The sequence below is a fragment of the Gekko japonicus genome, unplaced genomic scaffold, assembly GCF_001447785.1.
Source record: "Gekko japonicus isolate JY-2015 unplaced genomic scaffold, Gekko_japonicus_V1.1 scaffold3215, whole genome shotgun sequence".
NCBI classification, from domain to species: domain Eukaryota; kingdom Metazoa; phylum Chordata; class Lepidosauria; order Squamata; family Gekkonidae; genus Gekko; species Gekko japonicus.
In genome coordinates, this window is record NW_015164760.1 from 20,252 (window position 1) to 33,831 (window position 13,580).

The window sequence follows — 13,580 nt, forward strand, 5'->3', positions numbered from 1 at the left end:
GCTAGGGCTTTGGCGGATCTCCAGGGGAAAGCAGCTGCCCTGAAGCGGAGCCATCCAACTTTTCCGAGGCCGCTTGCCAAAACAGCCCAAGAACCCGCTTAGGAAAGCTCGCTTGAATAAACACTTTGTAATCCTTTGCATTGTTCAACTTGCTTCTATGAACGACCTGGGAAGATTCAGCCCAGGAGGAAGGTCTGGCAGCCGGCCTTGCCTCTTCTCAACCATTCCCACACCTCTGGAAGCCGAGCCAGAGGAGAACCCAGGAGTCCTGGCTCCCAGCTCCCTTGTTCTGGCGTCCGCTCCCGGAGCCAGCGAGAGACTCCAAGATTCCTAAGGCGACGGCCTCGTCACTCCTGGGGCTGGCAAAGGGAAACCCGGAGTTTCTGATTTGTGTCCCAGCCATCAGCCTTACCTCCCTACAGCTGTTGGGGAAAGAGGCCCTGAAATTGGGGTATCAGCCCTCTGACTTGGACTCTTGATCCTTTGAGATCTGGGAGGACCCTTCCTTCCTTCCTCCTCCTTTCCTTTCCCTCTGATCCTTCCACTAATGCATTTTCCCACCCTTCTCCTTTCTTTCTTCTGTCTCCACGATCCTCTCATTTCTGTCTTTCTTCACTTTCTGATCTTTTCACCACTGCATTCATTCTTTTGGTGTCGTGGTGAAGTGCGCAGACTCTAACCTGGGAGAACCGGGTTTGATTCCCTACGCCTCCACTTGCAGCTGCTGGATGACCTTGGGCACGCCATCGTTCTCTCAGAGCTGTTCTCTCAGGAGCAGTTCCCGAGAGAGCTCTCTCAGCCCCACCTACCACACAGGGTGCCTGTTGTGGGGAGGGGAAGGGGAAGGAGTTTGTAAGCCGCTCTGAGACTCCGAGTGAAGGGTGGGGTATAAACCCAGTCTCTTCTCTTCTTCTTCACTTTCTTCTCTCTCTGATCCTTTTTTCCCCTGTCTCTCTCCAGTCTCTGATTCTTTCTTTCTTTTTCTCTTTCTTTCTTTTTCTCTTTCTTTCTTTTTCTCTTTCTTTCTTTTTCTCTTTCTTTCTTTCTTTCTTTCTTTCTTTCTTTCTTTCTTTCTTTCTTTCTTTCTTTCTTTCTTTTTCTCTCTCTCTCTCTCTCTTTCCGATCCTCCCTCTCTTTCATTCATCCTTCCCAACTTTTTCTTTCTCCTCTCGCTCTGATCCCCCCCCAAATCTCTCCGTCCCGGCCGCTCCCCGTCTCCTCCTCCTGCTCCTCCAGGCAGGAGGGGCCGGGCCTTCCCCCCTCCCCTCCCCTCCCCTCCCCTCCGCCGGCGGCGGCAGGGCAGGGGGCGGGAGTTTCCCTGGCTCTTCCCCCCACCCCCACCCCCCGTTCCCTCCTTGGCCTCCTTCCTCCCTGCAACCCTCTAATTGGAGCCAGACCCCGCGCCGACCACGTCTCCAGTTTGGGCAGAGGGGGGGACGCGGGGAAGAGACGGGCCGGAGGAGGGACCGGGGCACGGGCGGAAACTGAGCCCAGCGGCCGGCCGCTTTCGCGCGAGGGGGGACGCGGCGCCCGAGCCAGCCAGCCTGCCAGCCAGCCTGCCAGCCAGCCAGCCTCGGGGCCCGGCGGAGGCGAGATGTGTCCGTGGGCCGCCCTCCTGCGCCTGCTGCCCGTCGCCCTGGCCTTGGGCGCCCTCCTGCAGCCCGGCTTCTCCAGCCCCCGCTTCAGCCCGGAGGTGAGTGGCTCCGCTCTTGCCCGGGCAGCCGTCGAGCCCTCTCCCGACCGCCGATCTGCTTCCCCCGCCTCCGATCTGCCGGGCTCTCCGCTCCGGGCCGTGCCCAACTCGTGCGCCCTGCAGAGGCGCGCGTTCCTTGCCAGCCGGAGCGCACTTTGCGCGCCCGCGCCGTCGGGTCTCTCGGGCCCCTTCGCGCCGCCCACCGCGCCTCTGCGCCCCTTCTCCGGCCACCCTCTCCGGGGCTTCCCTCCGCCTGCAGGGTCCCCCCTTTCCCAGGAATGGAGGCCTTTTAGGAAGCTTCGCGCCCTCGCCCCTGCCTTCGCCTCGCCGACACCCGTGCGTGTTCCGGGTTCCTTCCCACCTTCCCTCCACCTTTGTTCCCCCCCCCTTCCTCCTGTGCATTCCGCTCCCATCTGCCCTTTCCCGCTGCACCCCTCCCTTGCTCTCTCTGCCATTCTCGCTGCTTTGTTTCCCCCTCTCCCCTCTCCTTTTTTTTTTCCTCCCTGGGATGTGTTCTGCAGCTGCCGGGGGACCTGCCAAGGCATTTTCGGTTCCATCCCTTCTTTTGCCAAATTTCCCCCCATTCCCTCGGCCCTCGCTCGCCTGCGCCGATGGCTCCGTTGCATTGCAATTGCAATTGCAGTTCCGTCTCCCCCTTCGCCCTTCTCAAAAGGGAGGCCTGGAAACTTCAAGCCCCGGCCAAACTCACTTCGGCTAACTTCAAGCCCCGGCCAAACGAACCCATTCGTTCCCTCTCTGCTGGTGGACTCTTTAGGCCTTTAGGGCGAACAGCAATGTTCCCTCTAAGCTGTGAAGTCCTGGGAGCAAAAATTCTACTTTGTGAGTTACTGGCAATACAGTTGTGAGCAAGTAATTTGGCTGTTGCATAAATTAGTTTGCTCTAGAGCCATCCCTCCTGAGCTAAGATAAAAATGTGTGAGCTGGAGGCTAAAAAACAGTGAGCTAGCTCACACTAACTCAGCTTAGAGGGAACAGTGGCGAACAGGATCACAGTTGCAGCTTCCCCAACCTGAAAACCCTCTTTCGCCTTTGCACCTTTCAGTGTCTTTTGCATAGTGTCTGTTCCGCCCTACCAAAACTTAAGATTGCTGTCCCCCTTCTTTCTTTCTGCACCTTCCCTTCCTTGGTCCCAAACAATGCCCTCTCGAGGCTGTGGAGTCTTGTGAGCAAACATTTCTGCTTTGTGAGCAAATGGCTTTAAAGTTGTGAGCCAGCGATTTGGCTGCTGTATCAATTATTTTGCTCTGGAGCAATGCTCCCTCTAAGCTGTGGAATCTTGCGAGCAAAAAATCTACTCTGTGCGCTACTGGCATGAAAGTTGTGAGCGAGCGATTTGGCTGCTGTATAAATTAGTTTGCTCTGGAGCCATCCTTCCTGAGCGAAGACAAAAATGTGTGAGGCGGAGGCTAAAAAACTGTGAGCTAGCTCACACTGACTCAGCTTAGAGGGAACACCGCTCTGGAGCCATCCTTCCTGAGCGAAGACGAAAATGTGTGAGGCGGAGGCTAAAAAACTGTCAGCTAGCTCACACTAACTCAGCTTAGAGGGAACACTGCTCTGTAGCCCTCTCTTGGAGTGGCTTTAGTTTCTGTGGTCCCCTTCCATTCAATGCCTTTCGTTGAAGCCCTCTTTTGTACTATCTTCCTTCCTTCCTTCCTTCCTTCCTTCCTTCCTTCCTTCCTTCCTTCTTCCTTCCTTCCTTCCTTCCTCAACCCACACATGTCCTTTCCTCTGGCTGATATCTGGTTAGCCATCTTTTGGGGGGGGAGTTTGGTTTGAATGAGGGGTTTCTGCTCCATGCATTCTCCTCCCACTCTGGTGGTGTTCCCAAGACCATCGAAACCGATTTGACCAGAAGTTACGGGGATTCAAAAGAGGAGCCACCGAAACTCCGCTTTTCCGTTCTTTCACAAAGGATGGCCTGTTAAACCACCCTGGCTGTGCATCCGTCTATCCGCTTGGCATCACAGGCCTCCCAACCTCTTTCTCATCTGCATCTTCTCCCGCTCATCCTTACAAATCTCTGTCTGCCCAATCCCCCCCCCCCCCCACTGATCACGCCGCTCAGGTTACGCAATCATTCCTTGAAAGATGAAAACAAACCCTTCCCCCTAGCTCAACCTCTGTCCTGGCTCTGACCAATTCCGGGTATCTGTTATTGCTGCATTTTTTTTCTTTTTGCCCTCCCACATTGCTTCCCGGTCCAAGAATTTCACCTTTTGCTACTGTGGAAACTATTGCAGCAGCCAAGGAGTTCTGGGGGTGGGATGGGGGAGTGGCGTGAAGGTTTTATTTAGGGGGAACGTTTTAATCGACATCAAAAAGTCTTTGAGGAACAGAGAAATCTGTTGCCTCAAGGGTGGTTGGAAGAAAGGACCCAAAGATGCTGAGAATAAGACGACACCCAAGATGTTTGGGCGGGGAGGTGTTTGGTAAACTGGCAGGGAGGTGTTTGGTGGAAGAATGACCGTAATGGTTAGAGTGTTGGACTAGGGTCTGGGAGGGCCCACATTTGAATCCCCACTCTGCCGTGGAAGCTTGCTGGGTGAGCTTGAGCCACTGACGGCCGCTCTGCCCAACCTACCTCACAGGGTTGTTGGGAAAATAAAATGGAGGAGAGGAGAACCGGGTAAGCCGCTTTGGGGAGAAAAATGGGCTATAAATGGAGAAAAATTAATAAATAAACGTGGATTAAGAAGACAAGAGTGTATGGACGAACCTTCGCAGCAATGGCAAATTTTCATGTGAGTGTTGCCAATGAATTGGAAAAGAAGAAGAAGAAGAAGGAAATGGTTCAGAATGGAAGGTGAGAGCAAGGAAGGGCTGATGGAAATGGCCGTTGCTCCATCCCCCTGGTAAAGGTAAAGGTTCCTTTGCTCGAAAGCCAGTCGAATCCGACTCTAGGGTTGCGGTGCTCATCTCCGTTTCAAAGCCGAAGAGCCAGCGCTGTCCGAAGACGTTTCCGTGGTCATGTGGCCGGCATGACTAAACACCAAGGCGCACGGAACGCTGTTCCCTTCCCACCGAAGTGGTACCTACCGGTATTTATCTACTTGCAGTTTCTTGCTTTCGAACGGCTAGGTTGACGGGAGCTCACTCCGTCATGCGGCAACCCGGGTCTCGAACTGCTGAACTACAGACCTTCCACAGCCTGCAGTTCAGCGACTTAACCACTTGAGCCACCGCAGCTCCTAGCCCATCCCCCTGATGCAGGGACAATTCCTGGATCCTTAGTCAACTGAGGTCCCAGTAGAAGGACTGAATGAGCAAGGGTTAAACGAATGCTCGGAATGAGGATGTGGGCGAACAGACAAAAGGGAGCCTTGTGTGAACTCTCCAGGCCGCCCCATTGGACAAGACGATGCCTGAGAATTAACTCTAGGAAGGCTTTGGCCTAGGGTGAAACGCCAGAGCAGGGCAGGACGGTTACCGTACCCAGGCTGCGTGGGCGACGGGTTTGTTTGTGTTTCTTCCTCTTCCAAGGGATATTTTTGGGACCTCATGGATGACACATGAGGTGGACTGTTTTTAGGGCACGCTCCGAGCGGGAGAAAGGGAGAGCGGAAAAAAGCAGGGGCCCTGGGGCCTTTTTAAAATCCTGACGTTGGCGGAGGGGCAAGAAAGGAGGGAAGAAAAGAGAGGCGGAGAAACAATTGGCAGTGCCGGAGGCTACAGAAACTTGTCAAGTTTCTTGACGCGACCAAGTGGCCTGTTCTACCCTCCCTGTTTTGTTTCTACCCTGGGGTTGTATGCTCTTTCTCTGAAAGCAGGAAGCAAGATGTTCATTTACAGAATAAAATATTTATTTTACAAAAAACGTGGGAATTTTTCAAAAGAACAAACAAAAAGATTTAAAATTCCCCCCTTCCGCCCATCTACTTGATTGATTCTCTAAAGTAAGGGCAAATCAGGGCACAGTTAAGGATATTTAAGGGCACATGAAGGTTTTTGTTTTTTTGAGGATGTTGTATTGCTTTTAATAGAAAACGAGAATTATTTTTAATAGAAAACGAGAATCATTTGGAATACTGTGTGCCCCTCTAACAGTGAGTGGCCATTCTGGAGGATTGAACTGGAAGTTATCTCACTCCTTCTTCAATAACCTCTGTGTTCTTGGAAGCCCACAATCGGACAGGAAGACAAGAGTGCTCCTTTCTTGCTTGCTCAGTGGTAACTGGCATTCAGAGGTATAGTGCATCTAAACCTGGAGGTTCCATTTAGGTACTGTGATCAAGAGGCATCGTTAGAACTCTCCTCCCAGAATTCGTCCAGTCTTCTTTTAAATCCTTGCAAGCCGCTGTCCGTCTTGTGCCTGCCAGTTCCATAAGGTGATGGCACATCATGCAAAGAAGTATTTTATGATTTATTGATTTATCTGTTAAATGTCTACCCTGCCTTTCCCCGGAGCCTCAAGGCTTACAGCAGTTTCTCCAGTGTCTGTCCCAAAAGGGCATACAAACGTAAAAGAGAAAGAGGGAGGTGAAAGTTTCTCTGTCGCTAAATGGAACCTCCATGTGTAGAGGCAGTATATCTCTGAATAACATGCTAGACGCAAAGAACGGGAAAAAGACATCACCTGCGTGCCCTACGTCTGTGGGGCACCTGGTTGGAGATGGAGTGCTGAGTTTAAGTGGTGCCTCTGAACTGATCCACCAGCCTTCTTAGGGGGAAACAGTTGCTTTTTGCAGATTTCCTGATCTCAAAGGGTTAAAGAGTCTCCCTTTCCAGCTCTTGTCCTCCCCCAGCCTTCATTTCCTTTGATTTCTGCCTGGGAGCAACACCCCTCTTGAATCACCTGATGTTACATAAGGAGAACACCTCTTTGATCTGCCATGCGTGTTCCTCCTGAGCCACAGTTCCTTCTAGCCCTTCCCTCCCTCCAACCTCCCCAACTACTTTGACTCTTTTCATGAGACTTCAGTCCTGCCCCATCACTACATCCTCTGCCCTACCCCACTCTGCTGCACCTACCGGAGATGAAGAACTTTCCCAAGGCTTGGTCGACGGACTCTCAATCTCCACCCCAGGGTCGTCTCTCCAGACCAGGAAATGACTGCAGACAGAATGAATCACTGAAAAAGATCAAGGGGAAGGAGAGACCTGCGCGAATGGGGACAGGCACAGGGGTGCAAATTGCAGGAAGGAGAACTTCAAGAGATCCGACTGGGATCAGTGGCGCATCAGCTGTGGTTGATTTTAAGAGCGTATGGGGGCAGGGGAAACAGACGGATGTGTGCACGGCCAGAGTATGGGGGAAAAAAGTGGTAAATCGAAATTGTTCAGTATTCCCCAAAATTCTGACAGCTGTCATGAGACATGCAGATCTTACATTCCAGAAGTTTTGCCTTTAGTCTCTGTCAGGGTCAGAGCTCCTGATCGTAAGAGGAGCCCACCTGTTGTGTTTCTGCCTGAGTCCGTGCCCCGATAGTAACGCCGTGGGCAGCTGATTCTGCCTTTAAGAACTACTGGTCCAATCACACCTGATTCAGAAACACGTTAGAAATATTCCCTCCGCATGCAGTGGAGGAATATTGGAAGGAGGCAGTTTCAGAGCAGAGAAACATACAGAGATGCAGCAGGCATCCTCCTCTGTGAAAAAGCGTTTAGGAACCACATGAGCTGCTCAGTGCAATCCTATGCAGATTTACACCCTTCTAAGTAGGCCCATTGCCTTAAATGGACTTGGAAGGGAGCAACTCTGCTCAGGATAGAACTGTTAATTTTATTTTTTTAAATTTGATGGGGCAGTTTCTTGCCACACATTGGTGCTCTCTTTGTGCACTAATTTGGGGATTATTGGAACAGGAGGAAAGACGGATGGACAGACAATGTATAGAAGGATGGGGTGAGTTGAGGGTATGGAGATGGATGGATAGTGTTTGAGGGACGGCGAGTGGGTAGGCAAATTAAGAGAGAAAATAAGGAAAGACAGGTGGAAGGAGTGAATCGATGTCCGTAACCTAAGTAGGTGTCCTGATGGATGGGTGTGGGGGTAGGCGCAGAGTGTGTTCAATTTAATGATTAGTGGGGAATTGTGATGGATGGACAGACAGAGGGTTATATATTGGGTGGACCAGAGGAATGGGAAGGCTGATGCGTAAGTACATGCCATTTGTCTGTGCCCCAGCAGTGGCGTGACCCGCGTCCCGGAGGGCACAGAAGCGGCCCACGCAAAGCAAACAGCACAGAGCATAGGGCAGTGTTAGAGCATGGATTCCTCCCCGTGTCTTCCCTCCCTGCCTGCCTCTTTTCACTTGCAGCAGTAAGCCAGTGCCGCTTTCTAACAGTTCTGCGTAATGGGATACTGAGCGCAGTTTGGGCCCTTTTCCATGGCTGATCCCTGCCTCTGACCCAGAAAGCGTTCTGGAAGCCCACTAGGGACATGTCAGGATCAATGCTCCCTCTAAGCTGTGGAGTCTTGTGAGCAAAAATTCTACTTTGTGAGCTACTGGCATTAAAGTTGTGAGCAAGCAATTTGGCTCCTGCATAAATTAGTGTGCTCTGGAGCCCTCCTTCCTGAGCTAAGGCAGAAATGTGTGAACCGGAGGCTACAAAACTGTGAGCCAGCTCACACTAACTCAGCTTAGAGGGAACACTGGTCAGGATATTAAAATGGCTATGGACCAAGTGGCCTTTGTGGAACAGGCAGTGCCACACAGTCTGCTTGGACCCAGGTTTTGGAGGCAATGACAGCGAGCGTTGGCTCATCCATGGGCAAACCTACAAGGTTGCTTAGTTCAACTTGCTCATAGCCACCACAGGTAATTCAGGGCACTGGCTGTCTAGGAACTGTCCTTGAATTCACACGCGCTGAATAATGCACCTTCATTCCACTTTCAGTGCGCTTTAGTAATCATTTACAAGTGGACTTTGCTGTTTCACACAGTAAAATCCAGCTTGAAAGTGCTTGAGGGTGGATTGAAAGGGCCTTATTCGGCATGTGTGACCACCATGCTTGCGCACTTGGATCGTCCCCAACATCTTCATGCCTCTGGCTTCATTTCCCAGCAGTACTTAACTTGAACAAGAGTCTGTGGAAAGTAAGAGAACTTGGGAAGGGACTGATTTCTGGAAGATCCGGAGAGTTGGTCCCAATCCGTGTCTTCCTTCAAAGCTCTTGTTTCTGTACTGTGGTGCTGTACCTGGGCTGTACGAGCAGCAGCTCACATGACCGAATGTTCAAAAACTATAAATACGTTGTGGGTGTTGGTTCTGAACCACAGTTCCTTCTAGCTCCTATCAAGGAGAAGGTTAAACTAACACTCTTTGCCTTGAGATGCTGGCTTTCTACATGGAAGGATTTCTTTTTGTGTGTGTGGAGCAGCATTCAGTCACGGAAGCCCACACAGTAGTCTGAAGTGGTGCAGTCTGTTTTTGCCACCTCAGTAATTAAAAAAAAAGGGACATAAAAAGCAAAGGTGAATCATCTGGAGATGTTTCGTTTGACCCTCAAGCCAACTGTTCTCTGTGGCCTTCCCACTTCCGAGTGTCTGACTGTGGATCTGGTGTCGGCATTTCCTGTCCTCCTACAGTTTGGGCTTCTCACACCCTTGTTCTGACCTTCTCTCCAGGCCTGGCTGCAGCAATATGGCTACCTGCCCCCCGGAGACCTGCGCACGCACACGCAACGCTCCCCCCAGTCGCTCTCGGCCGCCATTGCCGCGATGCAGCGGTTCTACGGGCTCCAGGTGACCGGCACACCAGACTCCGAGACCTTGAAGTAAGTGGCCTCTTTTTCCCGCTCAGATCCTAAGGACAGTCATGCACTCTTTTCGCCGAAAAAGACCATGAGAGGAAGCGTCTTTCAGTTACATCTGAAGCTTTCGCCCGTGGCGAAAACCGGGGATCGTGTAGATGTGATTGAAATTTGTGCGATCCTGTGAAGAGCGGCGATGAGTCTGAGCGTGTCAGTGTCTGCGCATGTGGATTACGCATGTGGTTGGTGCGTGTGGCGTGCTGTCTAATCATGACTTGATGGAGCACTGGGGGGTCTGTGAATGGCTCTCCTGTGTGGATTTGTTGGCAAATGGCAGTCTTGAGGGATCTCTCAGATGGGTCCTGCAGCCCGGCGTGTGGGGGAATTCCACTTTCTCATTGTTTTCCCAGCTCTGTGTTTCTCCAAATGGGGAAAATAGCCGCTTCCGTGTGTCATTCTGAGTTCGGGAAAACAGGGCAAGTGTGTGTGCGTGAGTGTGGGGAGAAATGGTAACCCTCAGCACTGCAAGCCCTGTCTAAATCGGGGGTTCTTCACAGCAACTATTTACCAACACAAAAACTCTTGGAATGGAGACCTTTTCAGGCTCTCCTGGTTTGGCCTTTAATTATATTTATTTAAAAAACATTTATTAACTGCCTTACTACCTTGCAGGAACTCAAGGGAGCTTGCGATGTAAATAATAATAATAAAACATAAAACCACTATTTAAAATCAATAATTTAAAACTGCTGGTAGGCAGAACACTGTCACGAATGGAACTGTCTTCAGCTGCCTCCTGAAGAGCAAGAGTGAGGGGCCTAGGTACACCTCCCTGGGGAGGTTGTTCCATAACTGTGGGGCTGCCACTGAAAAGGCCCTGTCTCATGTATCCACCAGCAATGCTCCCTCCAAGCTGTGGAGTCTTGTGAGCAAAAATTCTACTTTGTGAACGACTGGCATTAAAGTTGTGAGCGAGCGATTTGGCTATTGCATAAATTAGTTTGCTCTGGAGCCATCCTTCCTGGGCTAAGACAAAAATGTGTGAGCCGGAGGCTAAAGAACTGTGAGCTAGCTCACACTCAGGTTAGAGGGAACGCTGCCCACCAGATAGGGTTGCCAGGTCCCTTGGACCTGCCAGCAGGGAATGGGGGGTGAACTTACCAGTAGCGGGGAGGAACGCTGAAAATAAACATGTCTACATTATACGGAAGTGACATAGGGACGTCAGGGGGCGACGCTCTGGGGTTTTTTTTGCAAAACTCTATGGTAGAATTAGCTTCTACCATAGAGTTTTGCCCCAAAACCAGAGTGTCACCCTCCCCCCACATCACTGACATGTTAACATCACTTCCGGGTCATATAGGCATGTTGCATTTATTTCTGGCTTGTTTCCTGTTTAGGGAGGTAATGGGGAAGGTGGAGAGGAGCACCTGAAACTGGGGGACCCATGCCCGCACCAGGGGGTATGGCATCCCTACCACCAGATGATTTTCGGTCAATGGGACAGTTAAGGGTCTCTCCCTGTGAATTCCGTTCCGAAAAGATGAACCTTCAGACACCCCAGTTCAAGCCAAGTAGGGCTTGAAATACCTGTAGTGGGGAGTATTGATAGCTGGTGGTTACCAATCAGGATGCTTGCTTTATCTGAAACGTGACAATAAGTTAGACTTCTTTATTTGAAACTTGACAGCAAGTTACTGCCTTCAGTGGTCGAGCTTTGGTATCAGGCCCATGGCGGGCGGCCATTTTGAGGGATGATGTAAGGGATGGCGGAAGGCTTCCTTGTATGATTGATCTGTGACTAAGTTTGATAGAGAGGACAGAGTTGTGGTGTGGGTGTTTGTCGGCAGGCTTCGTTCCTGACACTTTGTTGGCAAGGGCTGGCCTTGATGAAGTGTCTGGGGACGAAAATGGTTTCCCCCAGCACAGCAGGCCTCTCAGCAATGACAGTCCTTGGCCTCAGGGCAAGAGAATCTTCCAGGAAATGAAGAAGGGCTTCAGCAGGCCAAAGGCCTACGTGCAGCGGCTCTTGAGTGACCCAGAAAATCCCTCAAGGATCCTCCAAAGGCTGGTGACAAGACATTTTGAAACCACCTAAAAGGCCCTGATGTAACCAAGAGCAAGAACGGGTTTGTGGTTGTGTCTGAGAGGATGGACACCTGCTTCCAATTCCCAAAGCTGGCCTGCTGACACCATGGCTGAGCAGCATCCTGTCTTTGGGGGTGGCCTTCGTATTCCAAACAGGGCGAGCGGTGCCTGACATAGTTATGGTTGACCAGTGGGACTCCACACCACAAGACGTTGGCAAGCATTCAAAAGAGGAGGATTTTAAATAAGTCTCCGGAACAGTTTCCGGAGGGAAAAGGGTAGCTCTTCTTCTGGGTCAGTCAGCAAGAGTTGGAGCAGTCCAAAATGTTGACTTTATCTGGTGTGAAGCTAACTGATTGTAAGACGGCCCTGAAGTAAATAGTTAGACATCCCTTGGCCGGTATGAGTGTATGAAGCCAGGCTGTTCATTCACCTAGATCGGCATTTCCTGTTCTGACAGGAAGTCCTGCTTTGGGGTCCCATGTAGGGGGTCCCTAAAACCAAACTCTAAGCTTTGGAACCGAGTCTTAGTAAGTTATGCTGCTCAAACAGGACACATGGACACGTGAAGCTGCCTTTATACTGAATCAGATCATACGTCCATCAAAGTCAGTATTGTCTACTCGGACTGGAAGTGGCTCATCAGGTTCTCTGAAGGAGATCTTTCACATCACCTAGTACCTCATCCATTAAACTGGGGATGTGGGGGATTGAACGTGGGGTCTTCGGCATGCCAAGCAGATGCTGTACCACTGAGCCACGGCTCCTCCTCCTCAGAAGAAGTAAGCCCTTCATTAAGAAGAAGAGATTTGTTTTATACCCCGCCCTTCACTACCCGAAGGAGTCTCAGAGGGGCTTACAATCTCCTTTCCCTCCCCCTCCCCGCAACAGACACCCTGTGAGCAATGTTCCCTCTAAGCTGTAGAATCTTGTGAGCAAAAATTCTACTTTGTGAGCTACTGGTGTTAAAATTGTGAGCAACTGACCTGGCTACTGCATAAATTAGTTGCTCCGGAGCCATCCTTCCTGAGCTAAGACAAAAATGCGTGAGACGGAGGCCAAGAAATTGTGAGCTAGCTCACACTAACTCAGCTTAGAGGGAACAGTGCCTGTGAGGTAGGTGGGGCTGAGAGAGCTCTTTCAAGAACTGCCCTTGAGAGAACAGCTCTGAAAGGACTTGTGACTGACCCAAGGTCACACCAGCAGCTTCATGTGGAGGAATGGGGAATCAAAGCCGGTTCTCCCAGATTAGAGTCTGCTCTCCTAACCGTTACACCAAACTGGTGTGCTAGCCAGACTAAACACAGGCTTCTGAGTCACATAGAACTCTTTGATAGGCTTTACAAAGATATCTGTCTGTCCGTCTCACAAAGCAATCCCCCATCTAGTTGCCATAAAGCAGGGACTATCCAGGGACTGCCCATTATTTTAGAAACGTTTAATCCCACCCTCCCTGGTCACAATTTCTTACTCATGGTATCTGCCTCCTGTGTTGCTAGAAATGTGACTGCGTGTCTAGAGACTCGTGTTACACAGAAAGGGCAGGATGCGGTATGTGAGTTTGTGCGAGGAGAGCAAAGAGGGACAGACAGCGACGGCAGTGCAGAGATCAAAAAGGAGGAGATGGCACAGCCTTGGCAGAGGACGGTCCCATGCTCGACGTGCGAAATGCTTGTACTGGGAAAGCGAGTGTGTCTGTCGCCCCTCTCCCCTCCGTCAGTATTACCTCTTCCCTTGGCATGTTTTGTGAACAACACTCACCCCCCGCCCCCCGCTTCCCACCCCTGATCAGCTCACAGTACCTCTACGTTAACCTCTGGCAGCTTCTACCAGAAGGTCTCTAGTGCTAGTGTCATTGAAATAAATAGGTGCCATGTGAAAGTCCTAGGCAGGGGTCATTTCCTGCGGGAGCGCACAGGAGCAGAGCTCCGGCAGTAAGGAGCCCAGGGGGCGGGCACATGCATCAAGCCCCGCTCCCTGCTCGCAGTAGCCCTCAGTCGGGCCACAAGGAGCAAGAAGCAGCCAGGAAAGTTGCAGAGCCCCCCCCGACCACCCCCACCTCACCTCCACTGCACTCACACA

At 51.3% G+C, this 13,580-nt stretch overlaps 1 protein-coding gene across 1 annotated transcript in view; it reads left to right on the plus strand.

The window, feature by feature from the left end:
* Positions 1-1,360: 1,360 nt before the first annotated feature.
* Positions 1,361-13,580, plus strand: part of MMP14 (matrix metallopeptidase 14) — a 30,973-nt gene continuing 18,753 nt past the window's right edge. The window contains exons 1-2 of the mRNA XM_015409690.1: positions 1,361-1,693; positions 9,286-9,434. Of these exons, the coding sequence (XP_015265176.1) occupies positions 1,595-1,693; positions 9,286-9,434 (248 nt within the window). The 5' untranslated portion in view covers positions 1,361-1,594. The remainder of the gene's footprint in view (positions 1,694-9,285; positions 9,435-13,580) is intronic.